We start from the raw sequence: 18817 nt of genomic DNA, 5'->3' as shown, positions 1-18817 counted from the left end.
ATGGGTTACCCGCTCTCTTTGAAATCGACTATGTATTATTTTACACCCAGCTAGAGAGAGAGGAGTGTACGATTTGAGCTCTCAGCTCTGTGGGATATGTCTGCAACTCTACGTTGCTTCCAATGTTTTTACTCGTTGATTTTCTGTAACATTTTCACCGAGCATTTTTTCAGCTTTTGTCAATAACACGGTCAGTTGTGGTCAAAATGATCTTAAAACTTGACTGTCATTCAGCCGCGTCTCGTTCCAGAATATATCTTGGGAAATAGCACTTACTGGTACTCAACTACTCACATGTGGAAGAACTCTACTTGTTGGTTTAAGAGGTCTAACTGTCGTTCTAAAGGCCACAAATGAATAATAATGTACAAATTCACAATGATGATACATTACATTAGATTAGTTTACAGGCAGAAACAGTGGCGTAAACGTTGTCCACAGCGATGTTTCTTAGTGTTGTCTACCCTTGAAGAAGAATCTATGCTACTCTGCTTCCCGCTCCCGCTCGTTCGGTCTAGTTCTCTCCTGTCATTAACCAACCAAGTTATGGTACACTGACTACACAGTTAAAAATGGTTTGCAGGATTTAAATTTCAATATTATTCATGATCAAGTCTACTAGTGATGGCATCGTTGATCTCCTCCCCTAATCCTTAAAAACAAAAAATAATAATAATAAAATAAAATAAAAAGACAAAAGATGAGAAAGAATGAGGTAGTCATATGTACCTTTTCCTTTTCAAGGCGGGAATACGTTGTTACTCTTATCTTATAACAATATACCATTTGATGCTACTACCTCAGTTCGTAAGGATGAAGCCTGGAAATAAACTCGTGATCGACTAATTATTTTGACAAAAAAGCAAGAACCATTTTAAACAAAGGGGTTTACTTTAGAGTTCGAAAATCATTTTCCGCACCCTTGTAGTTAGCCCGAGTGATATAAGAGAACAAAATTTGGGTTAAAACGAACTAAATCCAAAATTCAATCTCCAATTTAAAACCGAAAAGTTTTTAATTGTCAGACTTCGGATTATGTATCCCTCTCTTTATTTTTGTAACAGTTAATTTGTTGGAGGAAGGTCAATCCAGTTGTACGAATGATAACCCCAATCTTCCTTCAAACTTTCCTCCTATCGGACCCATCATTATTAGCAAAGGAGTTACGTTCTCCTTTCTTACGCTTTGATCATATAAGGACGGGTGCATAAATTAAACCCTAATTTAAAATCCACCTGTCGGAGCGTTGCCTATTATACCTTCCTGCTGTATTCTCTCAAGTCTCAACACAACATCATACACATGCAGCATACTACATTATCAGATCAACGAATAATTGTATATAGCCTACCGATTTCTGTCTAAAACTATAAACTAATCGCATTATCACGATTGGAATCAGATGCGCCATTTAAGATTTAATTTAATTTCACTATAACAAAAGAGGCCTGACGTTGGGTATTCTATCATACCAAGAACGAGGGGGCTGCATCTTAAAACCGGTTAAAACTAATCGCCAAAAAACAAAAGCTGATAAAACACAATAAGATCTATGCGTCTTCAAATTTTTATCTTGGAATGGTACAATCACTCATCTTTTACCTCCATCCTTCATTCTATTAAACCAATGTATCCTTCCTTCTATCAATCACAACCACAGAACTCAGTGTGTCATGGGTGTGTGCTTAGCCAAGTTGTACAGGTCTTTGTCCTATGCTAATCATATGCCTGTATAAATACACATTCAAAACAAATTCACTGACCCACACACAGACAAACACAAATATAAATATACATGTATATATACATTTATATGAAGGCGTGTCCCTATTATATATAACTGATCAAAGACGGTTAAAAAACAAGGATACCTACAACAAATTCCATGGTTGATCAAAGAGGGCAAGTAACCACAAGGATATGGACAGGAGTCAAAAAAAAAAAACACAAGAGAGAGATATAAACAATGATAATCACCCATAAGTAGAAAGATCAAATTCCCCCAGTGTTTGAGGTCTGGGATATCAAAAGTAGAATGAGAATACCAATAATGTAAAGACACTACCAAACCGAAGCTACTAAGAGAGAGCAAACAAGTCCATACTAGCAGAAAAGTACCACAAATAATGCATACAAGAAACGACAATGGACAGACCAAAAGCTAGCAATACCAAATAAAGATGTCCTAATGGGAGATATAAATCTCTTTAAACTTATCTGCCATGTTCCCTTTTTTTGTTTTAATGTCCAATTTTTGGTTTTGGTCAACCGATCCTCACTTGGCCATCATGACTTTGACGAACTCCTCATAGTTGATCTGTCCATCACCATCCACATCAGCCTCGCGAATCATCTCATCAACTTCCTCATCTGTAAGCTTCTCACCCAGATTTGTCATAACATGACGAAGCTCAGCAGCAGAAATGAAGCCATTCTGGTCCTTATCGAACACCCGGAACGCTTCCTTGAGCTCCTCCTCAGAATCAGTGTCCTTCATCTTTCGAGCCATCAGGTTAAGGAACTCTGGGAAATCAATGGTACCATTCCCATCAGCATCAACCTCATTAATCATATCCTGAAGCTCTGCTTCGGTTGGGTTCTGCCCAAGTGACCGCATGACAGTGCCAAGCTCCTTGGTAGTGATGCAGCCTGCATTAGAATTTATGTGAAAATTAGGGTTGTGAATAGCATAGAAATGGATGAGTGGTTTTTAAAAGCAGGCCAAATTTTTTTGTTCCTCTTTGGGAAGGATGAGTAAGCCCGGTTTCAATGATATGAACAAATCAACCCCAAAATTCATTCTGATATTTATCGTTATTCTGGGAGTCAAACAATCTTTCCATTTAGTTCAAATAACACTTGGACAATATCAATATTCAGAAACCCGGAGGTACATGTCAAACAATTGAAAGCCAAACAATAATCAGATTTCTAGAAACCAATACAAATCAGGAAAATAACAAAACAACCTTACAACCGGGAAAAAGAGTTTTGAATACTCCACAAATGGTAAAGCCAAGACATGAAAACGGAGCCAACAAGTTACCATACCGTAACCAACATCAACTCAACCTATACAGATAGTATAATACAGAAAGGACGTCATATTCTGAATGAAATATATGAGAATGCAAAATACTACAAACAACCCTGGCCATTTCAGAAACCGTATATAGCCTGAAAGTAAAACAATGTGGTGCAATCAATACTCAATTCCAAAACTGGAAAAGTCACGTGGGTGATGTGAAATTGCTGGCTGCTTGCACAATTTGTAAATGATGAACTTGTTTGTTTATAGGAAGAGAGACAAGATCAATCAATCAGTTATGAACCGAGATCAAAATGGTTTCAAAATTTTGAATCACAAAATTTCTCTCCTTGTGCCCTAACAACATCAAGCACAATCAACAAAACCATACAAATCATTTCTGCTACTCCACAGCCACATCAGAGAAGCTAAATCAAAAACCTAATTCATCCAGAAACAGTGAAAATAGCCAAACAAGGAGTAAACAAATAGAAACCAAAGACCGATGACCAAATCTAACAGAATCATCTAGCCCTAAGGGAAGCGATCAAAACGAAATCTAGGGATCCAATCGGTAAACGAAACATTGAAGCCAATAAAGGAGAAGAGAAAAGAGGGATCTGACCATCGCCGTCCTTGTCGAAGAGGCTGAACGCCTCCTTGAACTCAGAGATCTGGTCGTCGGTGAGCTGATCGGCCATGGATGGAGGTTTGAGTTTTGGAAGAGAGCGAGCGAGAGAGAGAGAGAGAGAGAGAGAGAGAGGGGAGCAAAATGTAAATATGTTTTGGAATGTGGACAAATAACAAAGACTGGGAAGGGGAGACTTTATATATGAAAACAAGAGGAGCTAGTGGTCCACCGGCATCTCATTCTCTCTCATCTCATCCGCACGTATTCCTTTTCTTTGGACCCCAATAATTGGGCTTCAGGTACTAGTAACGGAAATTACATGGTTAAAGGCTTAGCCGGTTGCCCGTAGCCAGACACCTCACCCTTTCAAGCAAACGACGACGGCAAGAATCGACGGTGTTTTGGTTTTGACGTTTAGTGCGAGGAGGAGAAGGGATTAGTGCATATCACATCTCTTTGATTCTTGTTTTTAGGGGTTTTCTCCGCAGTTAAGCAACCAAAATATTCAAGCAAATTCTATTGATGTGGTTAATCAGTTATTAGCAAAAAAGGAAAAAATAGTTTTTACTTTTAATAAAGATTTATAAATTATGCAAAGTACTAGCTAAATGAACAGACAAAAATAAAAGAAAAATAAAAGTACCGGTTAAATGAAGGAAAGTAAGTTACGCAAGATCAGGAAAACGCAATTCATGAACTTCCCAACACAGGTTAATTGAAGAAAACGTTGTTGATTCTAGAATTATCCCATCAGCATAATGAGAAAAAAAATTGAAGAATAAAGATGGGAAAATAAAGAAATTTGTTGGACAGAACAAACTCCCTCAATAACACAATTTATAGAATAGAGTTACTAAGTCACTCTCTCAATGTTCATCTAGTTGTCCCGTCTTCATACACATTAATAGCATCCAAAAACTGTTGTAAGAGTGAGTTTTTATTATTGCTTCCCAGTAGGGCTTTACGCCATCTATGTTTGAAAACATTTTAAAATATATGCATCAACGAGTAGCGAAAAACAATATATAATAAATTATTTTTCTTCAATAGACTCCAGTGCACCAAGGCCCAAACCTGATGGCTGGTCCTGTAAGATCAACTACATAGCCTTACCTCAAATAAGTAAACAGTAGGTAACCGTAGTGATAGTGTCCACACACACCAACTATACACTCAAACTCGAGCTCATCATTTTGATTGAAAAGACACAGACAACTATTATAACCAACCCTCCGAAAGTTGAGGGAATCAAACCAAAGGAGGTCAGCAACCACCTTTAATTCAGTCTCCAATCATCACAACACTCTCATTTGTTGGCATGGTTAAGTGCACTGGATGCATTTATCATGCAATATCATACTACTCATACATACACAGTTTAAAAACAAAACCATTAGCTGAGACAAGTGGATAGTACCTTATCTAGAATATTGAATATTTTGGTCTATTCACAATTTGCGACCAACACCACCATTGTAACTCGCTTTTCAAGTAACTGGAGTTCTTGATCAAATAAGATTCCAAGTGTATAACATTTTCCTCATTCAATAACATTTAACATATTTTTTTTACAAGTCCCATAGATCAACTAATGCACAACGGAATTTTCACTTCTTTGATTTGTAGAAAATTTCCTTAATTACTATAAGCATCCACCATATTTTCATACTTCTTAGCTATAAATCAAGAGAACTTTAATATAAGAAACCTTATGCAAATTTGAAAAATGCAATTTGACTTAATTCTCCACATTTTTTAACCATAGAACCAATTCACGTTTATGCTTACAAAGGATAATAAATAGTTCACTCAATTTGCAATCATCCTTCCGATGATCATGATAACCAATACCATTACAAAACACTTACTATAAAAACTATTTTTTTATCAACTATTATTATTTTTGGGTAGAAGATTTGTAGAATTTATTTGGTTTATGAATGAATAAGTATTCAAATATATTATTTGCTAAGAAATATTATTAATAAAGTATTTTTTTTTCAAATATTTAAATTATTTTGAAATTTTTATACAAAGAATTAAATTTGAGCTAGAAATATGTAGCAATTTGTTGCATTATTTATATATAATGATGCAGCGAAACTCCGCTTATTGGTAGATGAGACAAACAACCTAACCTCATCTATAATCATTTGCAACGAACAATGATTCCTTTACATATGTTGCGAATCATTATAGGTGACCTTGCCTATTATTTTTTTCAATAAATATTTAATCTTGCATTTTATATTTTCGACAACTATGTCGATGTTGCATAACTTTATACATGACAAACAAGAAGTCCCGCATATAATTTTCTATAACAAATGTGTATGTGTCACATACTAATATATACAACAAAAATGAAACCTCGTAGTTATTTTTTGCAACAAAAAGTAAATCTCACATAAATTTTTGATCAAACATACAAGCCTTGCAGACGGAATATACAATGTAAACGAAGCCTCGTATGTTAGAAATTGTAACAAATAAAATGTCTCACATATAGCATGATGTAACCCACTTACGTATCTGGCAACGTGTCATATGCGAGGAACGAATTGCCTCGCATATAGAAAATGTGACAAACATACAATCCCATAGATGGAATATGCAACATAAACAAAGTCTAGATCTCCTATATTAAATATAGTAACAAATATAATGTCCCACATATAGGTTTTGATAACACATTTCTGTGTCTCACAATCTGTGATATTTGATGAACCAGTTACGTAACATATTGAAAAAGAAACAACCGTATAATTTCGTCGTTTATAACAATTAGTAAAACAAGTTAAGCAATAACTGGTTTCGACAACTTTTGGTCATCACATTTTCAATTAAGCGATAATTTAGATTTTTTGCAATAACTTTGGGTTATCGCCGATATCATTTTTTATTGTAGTGATTGTCAAGTATATGGTCTTTGTGCTTGAGACACATTAATGACAAAGCAAAAAAGTAAACAAACAAACCAAAATAACGATGTCAGATCTAATTGATACGCGGTTAAAATTACTAGAAACTCAATTGATGTATCATTGGAATTGTTGTAATTTGTTTGGCTCTATAATTATTTCCAACTTAAAACACCAATATGGCGTACTGAGATGCTTATAAGTTAACATTTTTACCCACTATTTTCAGAACAAGAAAATACAATTCAGGGTTCATCTTGATGGTTACATATACATAATGCTACCCAAATAACAGAGCAAAAGAATAAATCTACAACCTAAAAAGTTCTACATGAAACAAAACCCACACTAGAATTGGGATTTAATCTCATTTCCTCGGTAAAATTACGAAGAAATTAAAAATAAAAAAGAAAAAGTAATTGAAGCTGGAGTTGTTGAACTTAGATGAATGATGAATCTAACTGAGATGGTGAACTAGGGTTCTTAGGTATCATTGAATTGAGTAAAGCTAGGGTTTTCAAGATATATAGGTTGAGTGAATGGGGGATAAAATAAATGAGGAATGGAGAAAAGGCATAGTATACGACCAGATTGGTGGTTGTGATGAAGCTCTGCCATTTTCTGAGTTGATTTAAAGCGCCGAATGCTGAAATAGGAGCTTACTCAATGCTTTCCTTATCACAAGGATGAAAGGATGCTTCGTTTACCCAGAAAATGAAGTCAATATTTAAAAGGCTGGCTTTCCTTTTAACCGTTTGTTCAAATAATTATCGATAGTTAAACCCCCTTACTTTAACTATTAAATAGAGTAGTCATTCGTACACTCTTTGTTAATTGGTACTTGTTAGAATACATAGTCTTTGTGGAGACCCCTGATATTATTTCTTTCAAAAAAAAAAAAAAAAGGCTAGTTTCACTTTAACTCCCTATGCTTTACACTTTACATCAGTTATGCCCCTATACTTTCAATTTGCATCAGTCGTGCTCCTGTATTTTATAAACTTGATCAATATCATCGTACCGTTAACTCAACCATCCATTAGACTGTTAAATGCTGACATGGCCTCAGTGGGTCCCATTTACCTGCTGACGTGGCAATCCCAATCAGATTAGATTTTAGAACTTGATCCCACACAAGGCTAAAATCCCATCATGCCCTTGGCTTCGTGGTTAATGAGCAGACCTTATCTATTTGGTCTAAATCTAAACCACACATAACCTCGTCTTTCTATCTCAAACCCAAGATCTCTGAACTCTTAATCCTCTCTAGCGAACCCAAAAAGCCGTTCACCAACCTAGAATAAATCTTTTAATTTTTCTTACTAGATCTGAGGTTTTAATTTATTCTGTGACTTAAGTAGCGTTCTCAAATGGATGAGTGGAATCCGCGCACTGAAGTGGTTGTTCGTGGAATTCCCCATTACATTATGTCTACTCTTTGTTTGGGTTTGGATTCTATGTGAAATTGATTTTGATTAACATTTTAAGGGTTTATGATCTTCAAAGATTTTATTGTTGCTTCGCAGGCCGTAAAGCTAGAAATTTATGAACGTGGAACTTTTTCTTTAGAAAGGGTTTTGTGTTTAGGACTATATATATAGTATATCATTGGCTCTGTTTATCCAACCTTGAAATTATTTAGGATTATATGTAGGCCACTGATTGAATAAGGTAAATTCTTCATTTGAATGTAGTTGGGGTTGGAACCATATGCTTTCAATATTATACTTGTTGGTGTTTAAACCGTGTGGTCCTAGTATAAATTAAAGAAAGATGTTGTTGTCTTCCAACATGTTGATAAGCTTGTAGTTTTCTTGTCCTACTAATGTGGTTTTGCATATATATGGCAAAAACAATGTGCAGCTTTGAGTTGTCTTCACCATGTTTAACTTCAATCTTGGTGGTTTTTTTTTTTGGATTGTTTCTCCGTTTTCGCTTTTTTGGGGTTGCATCAAGTTATATCATGTTTCTAACTTTAACATATATTGTATTGCAGCTAATCTAAAGATATTTCATGGTGGGAGGATTAAGGATAACAACTATGTTGCTGGGAGTATGGATTATTATGATAATTGTGATAAGGATATGATTTCACTTATGGAGGTTCATGCAATGGTAAGGAGCTTGAAGCATAGTAGAAAGATGGACTACTGGTATTCAATTGGAAGTGAAGACGATGCATTAACGAAGTTAAGTTACGACGCTGATGTGACTGATATGTGTTCATTTGTACGAGATTTTAGGCTAATTATCATCTACTTAGATCATTTGGACCTACATGATTATGATCAAGTTGATGAGGTTTTTAGACATAATAGTTTTATGTTTAGTCAAGCTGGTTCAAGTGATGTAGTAATTGAGGAGCTCCCTGAGGAGCCAAAAAATAAACTTGGGATTGTTATCAAGGAGTTGGAGTGTCATGATGTTGCAACCACTCAAGGCAGCAAGGTAGAGCTTGATGGTGTTGCTGATAAATGCAAAGAAAAGAAAGAAAGTGATGTAGTTGACTCTTTGAAATGTAAGGGCAAGCAAGAACTTTGTGATTTTGAGGGATTGGTTGAGATAAATGTGAATGAATTTCAACCAAACTATTACGCGATGATGAGTTTGTTGACCCTAAGTTTAGTGATGATCAGTGGTGCAATGATGATGATTACATTCCTGAAGTAATACTAGACATTAACCTATATGAAGATGAACAGTGGGTTGGAACTAATAGCGAAGAACCAAGTGCACAAAAATACTTCTTTGAAGAGGATGCTGAATTTGAAGACAATGAGGGCATGTTTGGTGCCATTGATTCAGACAATGAAGCATTAGGGCCCATAATCGATTCAAATGGTGAGGAAGAGGACAAATACTCATAATTCAACCCCAAAACTGATAAGAAGAATCCTGTATTTGTGAAAGGAATGAAATTTACACTGCTGAAATATTTAGAGCAACTGTAAGAGAGAGGGGAATCTTGGATGGTTGGGAAGGTGTATTCCTAAGGAGTGATAGAACTAGATTGAGGGTTATATGCAAGGTCGAAAATTGTCCATTTGAGATATTTGCTTCAAAAATGCAGCATGAGGACACACTCCAAATGAAGACTATATCCCAGAACATTTATGCACTATAAGAGTAATATCAATAGAAAACATTGTCTACATAGATTCATAGTGCTTGAAATAACATGGAAAATAATAACAAATTAGAAGGAACCTTGACCAAGAAATAAAAACGACGAGAAAGCCGAATAACTATGATCTAAAGTCATAAAAAGATTGGTGTTGAAGAAGTAATTAATTCTTGAAAACGAATAGGGTCTTGGAAGGAAGGTGCTAAATAAGTTGATTGATGCGGCGAAGCTCTATGATCATTGTGAACCCTGGTAATTTTGTTCAATTACTTTTGATTTTCATACGGTTGATTTCGAGTTTTATTTCTGAAATTTAGAAGTTGAGTTAGTCCCGAAATACTTGGGCTAGGAACTAGTTGTCAGGTTGGTTTTGGTTCGGTTAAATTGGGCTTAGTGTGATTAGTAGTAACTTGGGATCAAGGGGGTGAGTGATCAGCTTAAAGGGATTAGTGTGAGAAAATATAAGTTGTGGCTCCACTTGAGATTAGGGAGTCCGAAGGGGAACACCTGGCTTGAGACTTCCACGCGTTGAGATTACCTACAGACAACACTCACCACCTTACTGACACCACTCTCCCCTATAACTCTCGACTCCTCCGTCACTTGCATGCCAACCATACTCCTTTTGTTCTCAGAAACCACAGATTACACTCACTACTCTCATCTACATCCACCCAAAACTCAACCAGCTTTCTTACCCAACCTTGCCAAGAACGAAGAAATGAGCCATGACAATGGGTTAGAAGCCACTAAGGTTCCCATCTCCTTCTGTTGCTAGTGTAGAAGCCTGGCTTTGGAAATTAGACTGAAATTGGCTCACTCTTAAGGTAATCTCAACCCATGCATCCTTGGTGTTCAATCGGTAATTTCGATTTGATTATAAGGTTGAGAAATTGATAGTTCTTCTTAAATCAAGGTTTGGGATTGAAAAAGAGTAGAGAATTGGAGCTGGAGTTGATCGAAAGCTTTTGTCAGCGATAGGAGCATTTTAATGCGACGTTTTACTTGCTTTTCCCTACATTTCTTGCGTTATTTCCTTATTAAAACTCTGTTTAGAAAAGTTTCCATTCTTCGATTGGGAAAGTTCCTATTTGTAGAAAGTTTCTATTTTGTAGTTTCTATTTTTCATTTTTGGAAAGTTTCCATTTTCAGTTTAGGAAAGTTGCCATTTTTCATTTTAGGAAAGTTTCTATTTCTCTTACTAGTTTCTATTTTCAGGACCTCGGAGCTAAAAAGTGGAAATGAACTCATAAATGGAAAGAGGAGCTTGCGAACATTAAGGGGAGCAAAAATGAGAAACAATGGACCACAGAAATGAGCAGAAATGAAGAAAAGAAGTTTTCCTGCTTCAACCAGGAAACCCTGCGAAAAGGAGGAAAGCTTACCAATGAAGTTTCCAACGTTACTATGAAAAAGAAATGGAAAAATAAAGTGTTATGGCGTTGGAAGGTATCAAGGCTTGAAGTTGAAGCAACAAGGCCCAAGAACTCTCAAGAATGAATTGGATTTTCGGCAAATTGGATAAAAGCCCACAAGGCCCATTAAAAGAAGATTTCGGTTGAGATTTTCGAGGGCAATTTTTATGGAAAGAAATATACTTGGAGACTTACCCTAGAAGGTTTTGCCGTGAAAATCAAAGGGAGAATAAAAGATTTCGGCAAAGAGATATCCCCTAGAGAGTTTTAAGGAAAGAAAATATGTGTGGAGACCAAGAAAAGCTCAAAAGAAGTCTAGATACATTCCTATATTCCCTAAAGGAGTTTTGGCCGAATTTAAAGTATAAAATCAGAATATATCCATGGAATTTCGGCAAGATTATTTAGGGAATTAAATTGGAATTATATGATTGGTTGGACCACATCATAGGGCTTACTTGGCAAGTTCTCATTGGTGGAAGCTATGTGGAGTTATTAAATTAATTCCTTGGAAAATAAAAAGAATATCACGGCTTGGAGACCAAGTTGGCCGTGCTCCTATATATACTCCCCCTTTCTCAACGTCAAGGGTTCCCAAGTTTTACGTTATACACTTTAGAAAAAAATCAGAAAATCTTCTTAGCAAAGCCGTGAGTCTCTCCATCCTCTAGTCATCTCTACGAGTTCAAGCAAAGCCAAGGGAGAAGAAGCATAGCCGTGAGCATCCATCATCCATCTCCAACCTTGAAGCTTGCTTTCGAGATTCAAGAGATCACCACATCAATCGTTCATCACCATCTCCATCTCACGGTGTAATCCGATTCTCCTTTGTAACCTTTGCTTTGAATTTCGTTGGTTATGAACTAGTTGACATATGTGTTTGAACAAATATTAATTTCTGGAATTTTTATGATTAATTGAGAATTTTCAGATTCATATATTGTGATTTTAACGTTGCTTATGTGAGTTTGGTTAATTAAATTTGCGTTATAGATATCTTTTGTATTTTAATCTTATGTGGTTCGAAACACTTAGGGTTTTGATATGAATGTTGCTAGGTTTAAGAACATGAAATCGACTTTTCGTTTTGTGTAAACTTGAATCAAAGTAGTAAAGGTTTTGTACAAAGATCGAATTTAATTAACGAGGATTGCAATTAGGTGGACTTTTCCATAACTAAGTTGTACACTTGAGTTGATAGCCTTTCTCTATGTGTAATGCGTTAAACATGACATGATTGACTAGCTTTCTAGGGTTTGATTGCATGTTTGATAGGATTAATCTAGGTGCTTTCGCTTAGGTTAATTAGCATTGAAAAGTAAAATATGGGAAATCATTTGCTTTCGAAAGTTTCACATGATCAACTCCTTTCTCATGACTTAGATGAACAATATTAGGGTTTGAATCGATTTTAATCATAAGTTTCGGTTTTGATCTTTGTTCTCTCATTCCATTCGTGTTTTTATGTTTTTATGTTTTAATTGTTTTAATTACTTAGTTTTAATTCCAAAAAACCAAAAACAAAATCCCCCTTTTTTTGTAAATAATGTTTATACTTGTGAATATCTTTGTGAATATTATACTTTGTTTTAATTTTAATTGTTTAATTGTTTGACAATGACAGGTGTACCCTCAATCCCCGGAATAGAACGATCCCTATTTGCTTATACTACTAATGACATTTTCAGGGTTAAATTATGCGCTTGCTAAAAGCGTGTCAGTCAGTTAAAAGGTGGATTGTGCAGTACATAAGAAGGATTTTGGGTGAAAGTTGTTGGACGGCAACTGACCAAATTGAGGTAAGAAGGATTCTTGGACTGAATTCAAATTTTTTTTTTTATTGGGTATGATTATAATTAAAGTAGAAATCTGGTCAGCTTTTAGTGGTGGTGTAGGTTACTATAATTGATTAATAAAGGATCTTTGGAATATATTCTATGAAAGGTGATGTCCAGCAAGACTTGTCAATGGTTTGGTCTTGGTATATGTATATTTATATACATAATTGTGTGTTGTGGGAGTCAAAGTGATGGATGTGATTGTTGGTATATGTATAATTGTCTTATTCTGGAGTTAAGTTGCAAATTCGGTTGAGTTTGGCAGAAACTAAATTGTTGTTCGCTTGAACTATTTACGTGATTTAGGATTGGTCGAAATTGGTATATAGGTGAAGGATAAATTATTTGTTCTAAGGAAGTTACTAACTTAGAATTGTCGGGTTTAGGATTCCAGTGACCGAGGCTTAACCAACAACGGTGATAGCTCGGAAATTGTCTGAGCACGAATTCCAGGTAGGGGGGACTCACCTACGCCTTGCTAGAGTTTTCTTTACATATTCGTTTTAAGTAGTGCATGACTTATGCACGGTTTCAATATGTTCTATTTATTTTGTTTCTATTTATATTTCTGTTCTATTTTATTTTATCGACACGGAAATAACTATTAACGTGTCGGGCCGTGCTATACGGTCAAGTAAGTGAGATGACTTGAGAGCGAAGGGTGGCACTGACTTCCTTGGGTTCGATCCCCAAAACCTCCGGAAGGTTAGTTACGCCGGTTGTCTGGGTATTTCGATCGTAATGACGGGCCCGGTACGTGTGTGTAGCTAGGTAGTGGACGCTCTCGCTCCGCTTACCTGGTAAACATACTAGTTGAGGTAAGGCTGTGTAGTTGGTCTAGGGACCGGTCATCTGGTTTTTGAGATATTGGGATCCGGTATACAAGTCGTACACTTTATGATTTTCTTTACGTTATTTATATGTTTTACGCTTATCTCTTTTCGTGATAATCATTCGCTACATGCTATTTATAAAACCTAGTGGGGTTGAGCTCCTCTACTGGGTGATGAACGTATGTGATGCTCACCCCTACTTTCCCTCCAGGAACTGAGCAGGAGCCAGCTGAGGACCAGACTTAGACACTTAGGTGTTGGCATCGTCAAGTTGTGAATAGCTTGTTTTGGACTTGACTGTATGTTTGGCAAGTGTTGATCAATCTCCCTCCTTTTGAAATTGTGAATGTGACTTGTTTTGTTGTGGGAGAACCTTTGTAAATTTGTTATTATCTGCCTGCTTATCTTTTGGTGTGTGTTACCTAGCGTGAACTTGAAACCTGAACCTTGGACTCGTGACTTTTGTGGAATGTAAATAAAGTACTCTTTTGTTGTAAAATCTTTACGCTTCCGAATTGTACTCTCAACCTCAATTGTAAACGTTCTTCTCACCACAATTCTAAAAGGCCTTGCAAGCTTTTGTGGCATGGGTTTGTGGCACAAGCTGCAGGCTCATGTTCAGAGGCTTGCGGCGCTGTAACGTAATCTTTCCGGGGCGTTACAATCATTTTCCTATCAGTCCTACTTTCCCCATGCTTTTGATGAGCTGATGGATTAGGATTTTGTGAAATGATGAAAATTTTTACACTACCAATGACTTTCGACGGAAGCTGCGAAAACAGATTTTTGTGGTAAAGTCAATGGCTTCCTTGGGAAACCTCATCTAATATGCGAAATAACCATAAAGTCATCATTTTTTCACTATGATGGAAAACGATTTACATTCAACGGAGAGTTCACAGTCAACACTTTTTCATCCGTTTCTGTAGAGGAGAAGGAGCTACGTTAGTGGACCCACTTTGGTGTTAAAATCGTTGGTGCGTTCTAGCCTACTTCTTCAATATATAGTATAATTAAACAATATTGACTTACAGTAGACAAACTTGGTTGTAGTTGCATATGTCAATGATAAAAAATACTTGTCTAATAATCAACTTAACAAATAGTAATTAACCATATCGTCTTGTATCAAACCTATCATGAAAACTTCTCATATCTTGGTATCATAATTGAACATTTCAAAATCATTTAATACCACGTTTTAGCCATTTAAAATTTAATTTGTGTGTGGCAAAGTAATTTTGTTTCCCATATGTTGGCATTTTTTATCTTGTAAAAGGTTTAAGGGCTAAATACTGGTTACTACCATATGGTTTAGGTCCAAAATCAATTCAGTCACTGGACTTCTAATTTTATCAAAAACACCCATGCAGTTTCAATTTTGATCTAATAGGTCCAATATGTTAGTCTTCTGATAATTGAGTCATTTAACTTGTTAACGTGGCTCATAAATGACCTATGTTTTATGATGTGGTGTTGAGGTGGCATGCATAGTCAATTTAGGAGTGTGTCTCACTATTAGAAATCTATCAAATAAAAATATGTTCCAGACACAATCAACAATAGCATGTTTTCACTCTACACAAATTTAACAACAATTTACACAATAAAAAGCAGCACATCAAGCGAAACAACAATATTTTGAACAAAAAGCAGAAAACCAACTTCCATAATTTAACAACAAAATACACAATAAAAACGGCACATTGAGCAAAACAACAATATTTTGAACAAAAAGCAGAAAACAAACTTCCACTAAATTAGTTTGTCCAATTAAAGTAATGAAATTAAACTTCACAAAATTCATTTAGCCATATACCAATTAATAAATAAAAATCACCAAATCCCATTGAAGTAATTTCCATTTTTTAGGGTTTAGACAATGAGATATTTATTCATGCATTCATTACAAATAAACAGCATAAAGAATGGGTCCAGATTCTTCAATATGCGAGGAAGATTCCCCTTGCTATCACGAAGGATGTCAACGCTGCCAAAAATAAAATAAAAAACACACATCACAAGAAAGATCAGCACAAGAAAAGCTCACAACATTAAGACACAGATCACTAACCATCTCACTTGCATAGCACCACTCTGCCATAAAAAAAAAATATTCTCATGAGAAACAAAATGCATCAAGATAATTAAAATAATGAAGAACTTCAATCAGATTAGAGAATAACATGAATCATATCAAGAAGTTAGGAGAATAAGGTGGCGTTCGGTAACGTTTTCAAGTCATCTTTTTCATTTTATAAAATGAAAATGCGTTCGTTGGTCTGTTTTTAAAAATGTAGAAAATAAAAATTGAAAATGATTTTTTATTTTACTTGTAAAACAGGAAAACGACAAATAGACGTTTTCACCTTTTCATTCTCATATTTTAGAAAACACGGAAATATATTTTCCAAAACAAAGAAAAAAAAGAACTTGCTCTCTTCCATATTCTCACGTCACTCTCTTCTTCTCAGGTCTCTCTCTCATCTCCAGTCGACATTTTCTCTCGTTGCTCTCTTCTTCCATCACCAATAGTCTTCATCAAAAATCCTTTTATATTAATTACTTGTGATGTTTTATATATATATATATATACATACAGAGAACGAAAATTGAGTTCTACACTAAATATTGAAAATTGAGATTTTAAAAATACTACAACCAAATACATTTTCATTGTTTTTTGTATTTTCATACAGTAGTACCGGACGCGTTTTTGCTGTACTCGTTTTTGAAAATTATTTTTGGAATAAACTACCGGACACATTTTTGGATCTCAAAAATCCAATCTTGTTTTCTCGTTTTCATTTTCAAAATCGGTTTTTGAAAAATCATTTTTAAAAATGTTACCGGACAGGCCCTAAGCTTTCCAAAAATTGAGATGAGACACCAATTCATCTGAGATGGCCCTTACGGAAAATACGTGACCATCAATCCACTACAAAAAATTTAATTACATTAACTGTATGAAGACATAAAATTTACAACAGATAGAAAACAGTTGTCCCATTAACTAACCTGCCCATCAGTGCCCTGTATTGCAGCTATGGCTTCCCCTTCCTCTTGGAAGGATACGTGCGCGTGTGAAGCCTTTGAGATTCTGACTACAAAGAGAAAAGGAAAAAAAAATTATGAACACACTAGTCAAATGATCATACAAAAAGTATTACAATCAAATAACATCACCACATACCACACACAACATTTCCGAATCTTGAATAAAAATCCCGTATTCTATTCTCTGTCGTTTCCACCGACAAACCAACCACAACTATTTCATGAACCTTTCCATTCGGTTCATGAATAGTCGGGCTATCAATGCACTGAAAATTCTGAAAATAGACTTGGCGGTACTTAAACAACATATCAAAATCTAGATAATGCGCTGGTGAAACCAAAAACTGATGCTTCACAAAATGCCATAACATGATCGAAATCTGCGGTAAAATCCTAAACACCCCATCATGCAGATCACCATCATTAAGGATACATACATTGGTATATAAGTGCTTGTAATAATTATAGACCACATTGAAAGCAATACCTGGTGAATTTTGACGTGGTTCATCCTAGACTTATTTAAGAAAAAATTCAACCCCCGCTGTAAAGAGGACATCAAATGGCATTTAGGGAGGCTACTTATAAGGTACTGCACATCAATCTTCGTCTTATGGAAATTATCAAAAGCAGTAAACCACTCATAAACCAAAATTTGACTAAGCCCATGCTGCGTAACCTGATAACCATCCTTACAATACAGCATCATTGTCATAGCATTGAGAACAAACTTGACAGAATCGCGTGTAGTTCGTTAGTGAGGATGAATTGTCATAAACAGCACGACACTCCTACATAAAGAAAATATCAGAAATGCAGAATAAAACAAAACTGATATAGAAACAGAAAAATAAATAAAAACCAAAGGATCGACTTACACAATGGAGATATTGTCAATTTCAGAGGAAAAGTCATCAGCTTCTCATTCATAACCTCTAAATTCAACAGTGTAAAAAAATCTGAGAAGATTTTTGTACTGCTGTATTAGGGATAACTGCATCGGAGCAAAAAAAAAAAGGAGTGAGAAATCACAAGGTTGGACCCACGAACGGCCAACACACTTGGATCAAGGACACCAAAACCTCTCCCAGATTGTACACAATTAACTACACCCTCGCCAAGATCAGTTAACATCTCCTTTACAACATTCGATAAGTGACCGTCCTGATTCATCTTCAATTCACTCAGAACCTCAGCAAAAGTACTCGACCCTAATTTCCAATTTCCAATTAAAAATTTAGATTAGGAATTTAAATTTGCCATCTCTCATATCTAGTAAAGCAAAATTAAAAACAAAGAAAAAAACAAACTTTCCAATCTCTTTGGGCATAAAATCAACAACAGCATGTTTTCACTCTTCCCAAACATAACAACAAAACACAATAAAAAGCAGCACCTCGAGCAAAATTTGACTTCCCAAAATTCATTTAGTAATATTCCAATTAAGAAATAAAAGGGAAAATTTCGCAAACAGTACACAAAGTAAAGGCCACTAATAATTCTTATACATAAAGTTCCAAACCAAACATTTCGGTACACGAAATCTGAAACTTGACCCACTATCAGTACATGACGTCAATTTTTGACACCAAAATGTCCATTATGCCCTCAGTTCTTTTTTTTTTTAATAAATTTTTTTTTCCTTCGTTTTGTCTATTATTTTTTTTCCTTCGTTTTTTCTGTTATTTTTTTTTTCTTCCTTCGTTTTTTTTTCCTTCCTTTTTATCTCTTTCTTTCTTTTCACATGACTAATATATAGGCTGAGTTACAAATATAAGCTGTAGGACCATAAATCTCACCAATTGGAGGGCAAGGGCGGCGTTGGAAGCGAGGGAGTGAGCCCGGAAGAAGGAAGAAGAAAGAGATAAAAATGAAGGAAAAAACAATAACAGAAAAAACAAAGGAAAAAAAAAATAACAGAAAAAAAATTTATTAAAAAAAAAAAGAACTGAGGGCATAATGGACATTTT

The 18817-nt window shown here is 35.4% G+C and overlaps 1 protein-coding gene across 2 annotated transcripts; it reads right to left on the bottom strand.

Moving 5' to 3' along the window:
- Positions 1–1960: 1960 nt before the first annotated feature.
- On the bottom strand, positions 1961–10990 carry LOC133719755 (calmodulin-7). Of its 2 annotated transcripts, XM_062145926.1 has the most exons (3): positions 10986–10990; positions 3654–3781; positions 1961–2649 (listed from the first exon to the last, which is right to left on the bottom strand). In XM_062145926.1, exons 2-3 carry the CDS (start codon positions 3727–3729, stop codon positions 2276–2278), a joined length of 450 nt encoding a protein of 149 aa, XP_062001910.1. In that variant the 5' UTR covers positions 3730–3781; positions 10986–10990; the 3' UTR covers positions 1961–2275. The 2 variants fall into 2 exon arrangements, with proteins under 2 accessions (XP_062001910.1, XP_062001909.1); XM_062145925.1 differs by lacking the exon at positions 10986–10990 and having other exon boundaries at positions 3654–3830.
- Between the last annotated feature and the right edge of the window lie 7827 nt (positions 10991–18817).

This window comes from Rosa rugosa, chromosome 7 (genome assembly GCF_958449725.1).
Source record: "Rosa rugosa chromosome 7, drRosRugo1.1, whole genome shotgun sequence".
NCBI lineage: Eukaryota > Viridiplantae > Streptophyta > Magnoliopsida > Rosales > Rosaceae > Rosa > Rosa rugosa.
Note: the sequence above shows the minus strand (reverse complement) of the source record. Positions and strands in the feature narration are given on the sequence as shown.

What these genes read in the sequence shown, in the direction of transcription:
- LOC133719755 (XM_062145926.1), bottom strand. Translation starts at nt 3,729, where the DNA reads ATGGCCGATCAGCTCACCGACGACCAGATCTCTGAGTTCAAGGAGGCG. An exon ending in CTTCGACAAGGACGGCGATG is followed by an intron (nt 2,650 to 3,653) that starts GTCAGATCCCTC and finishes ATTCTAATGCAG; the next exon opens with GCTGCATCACTACCAAGGAG.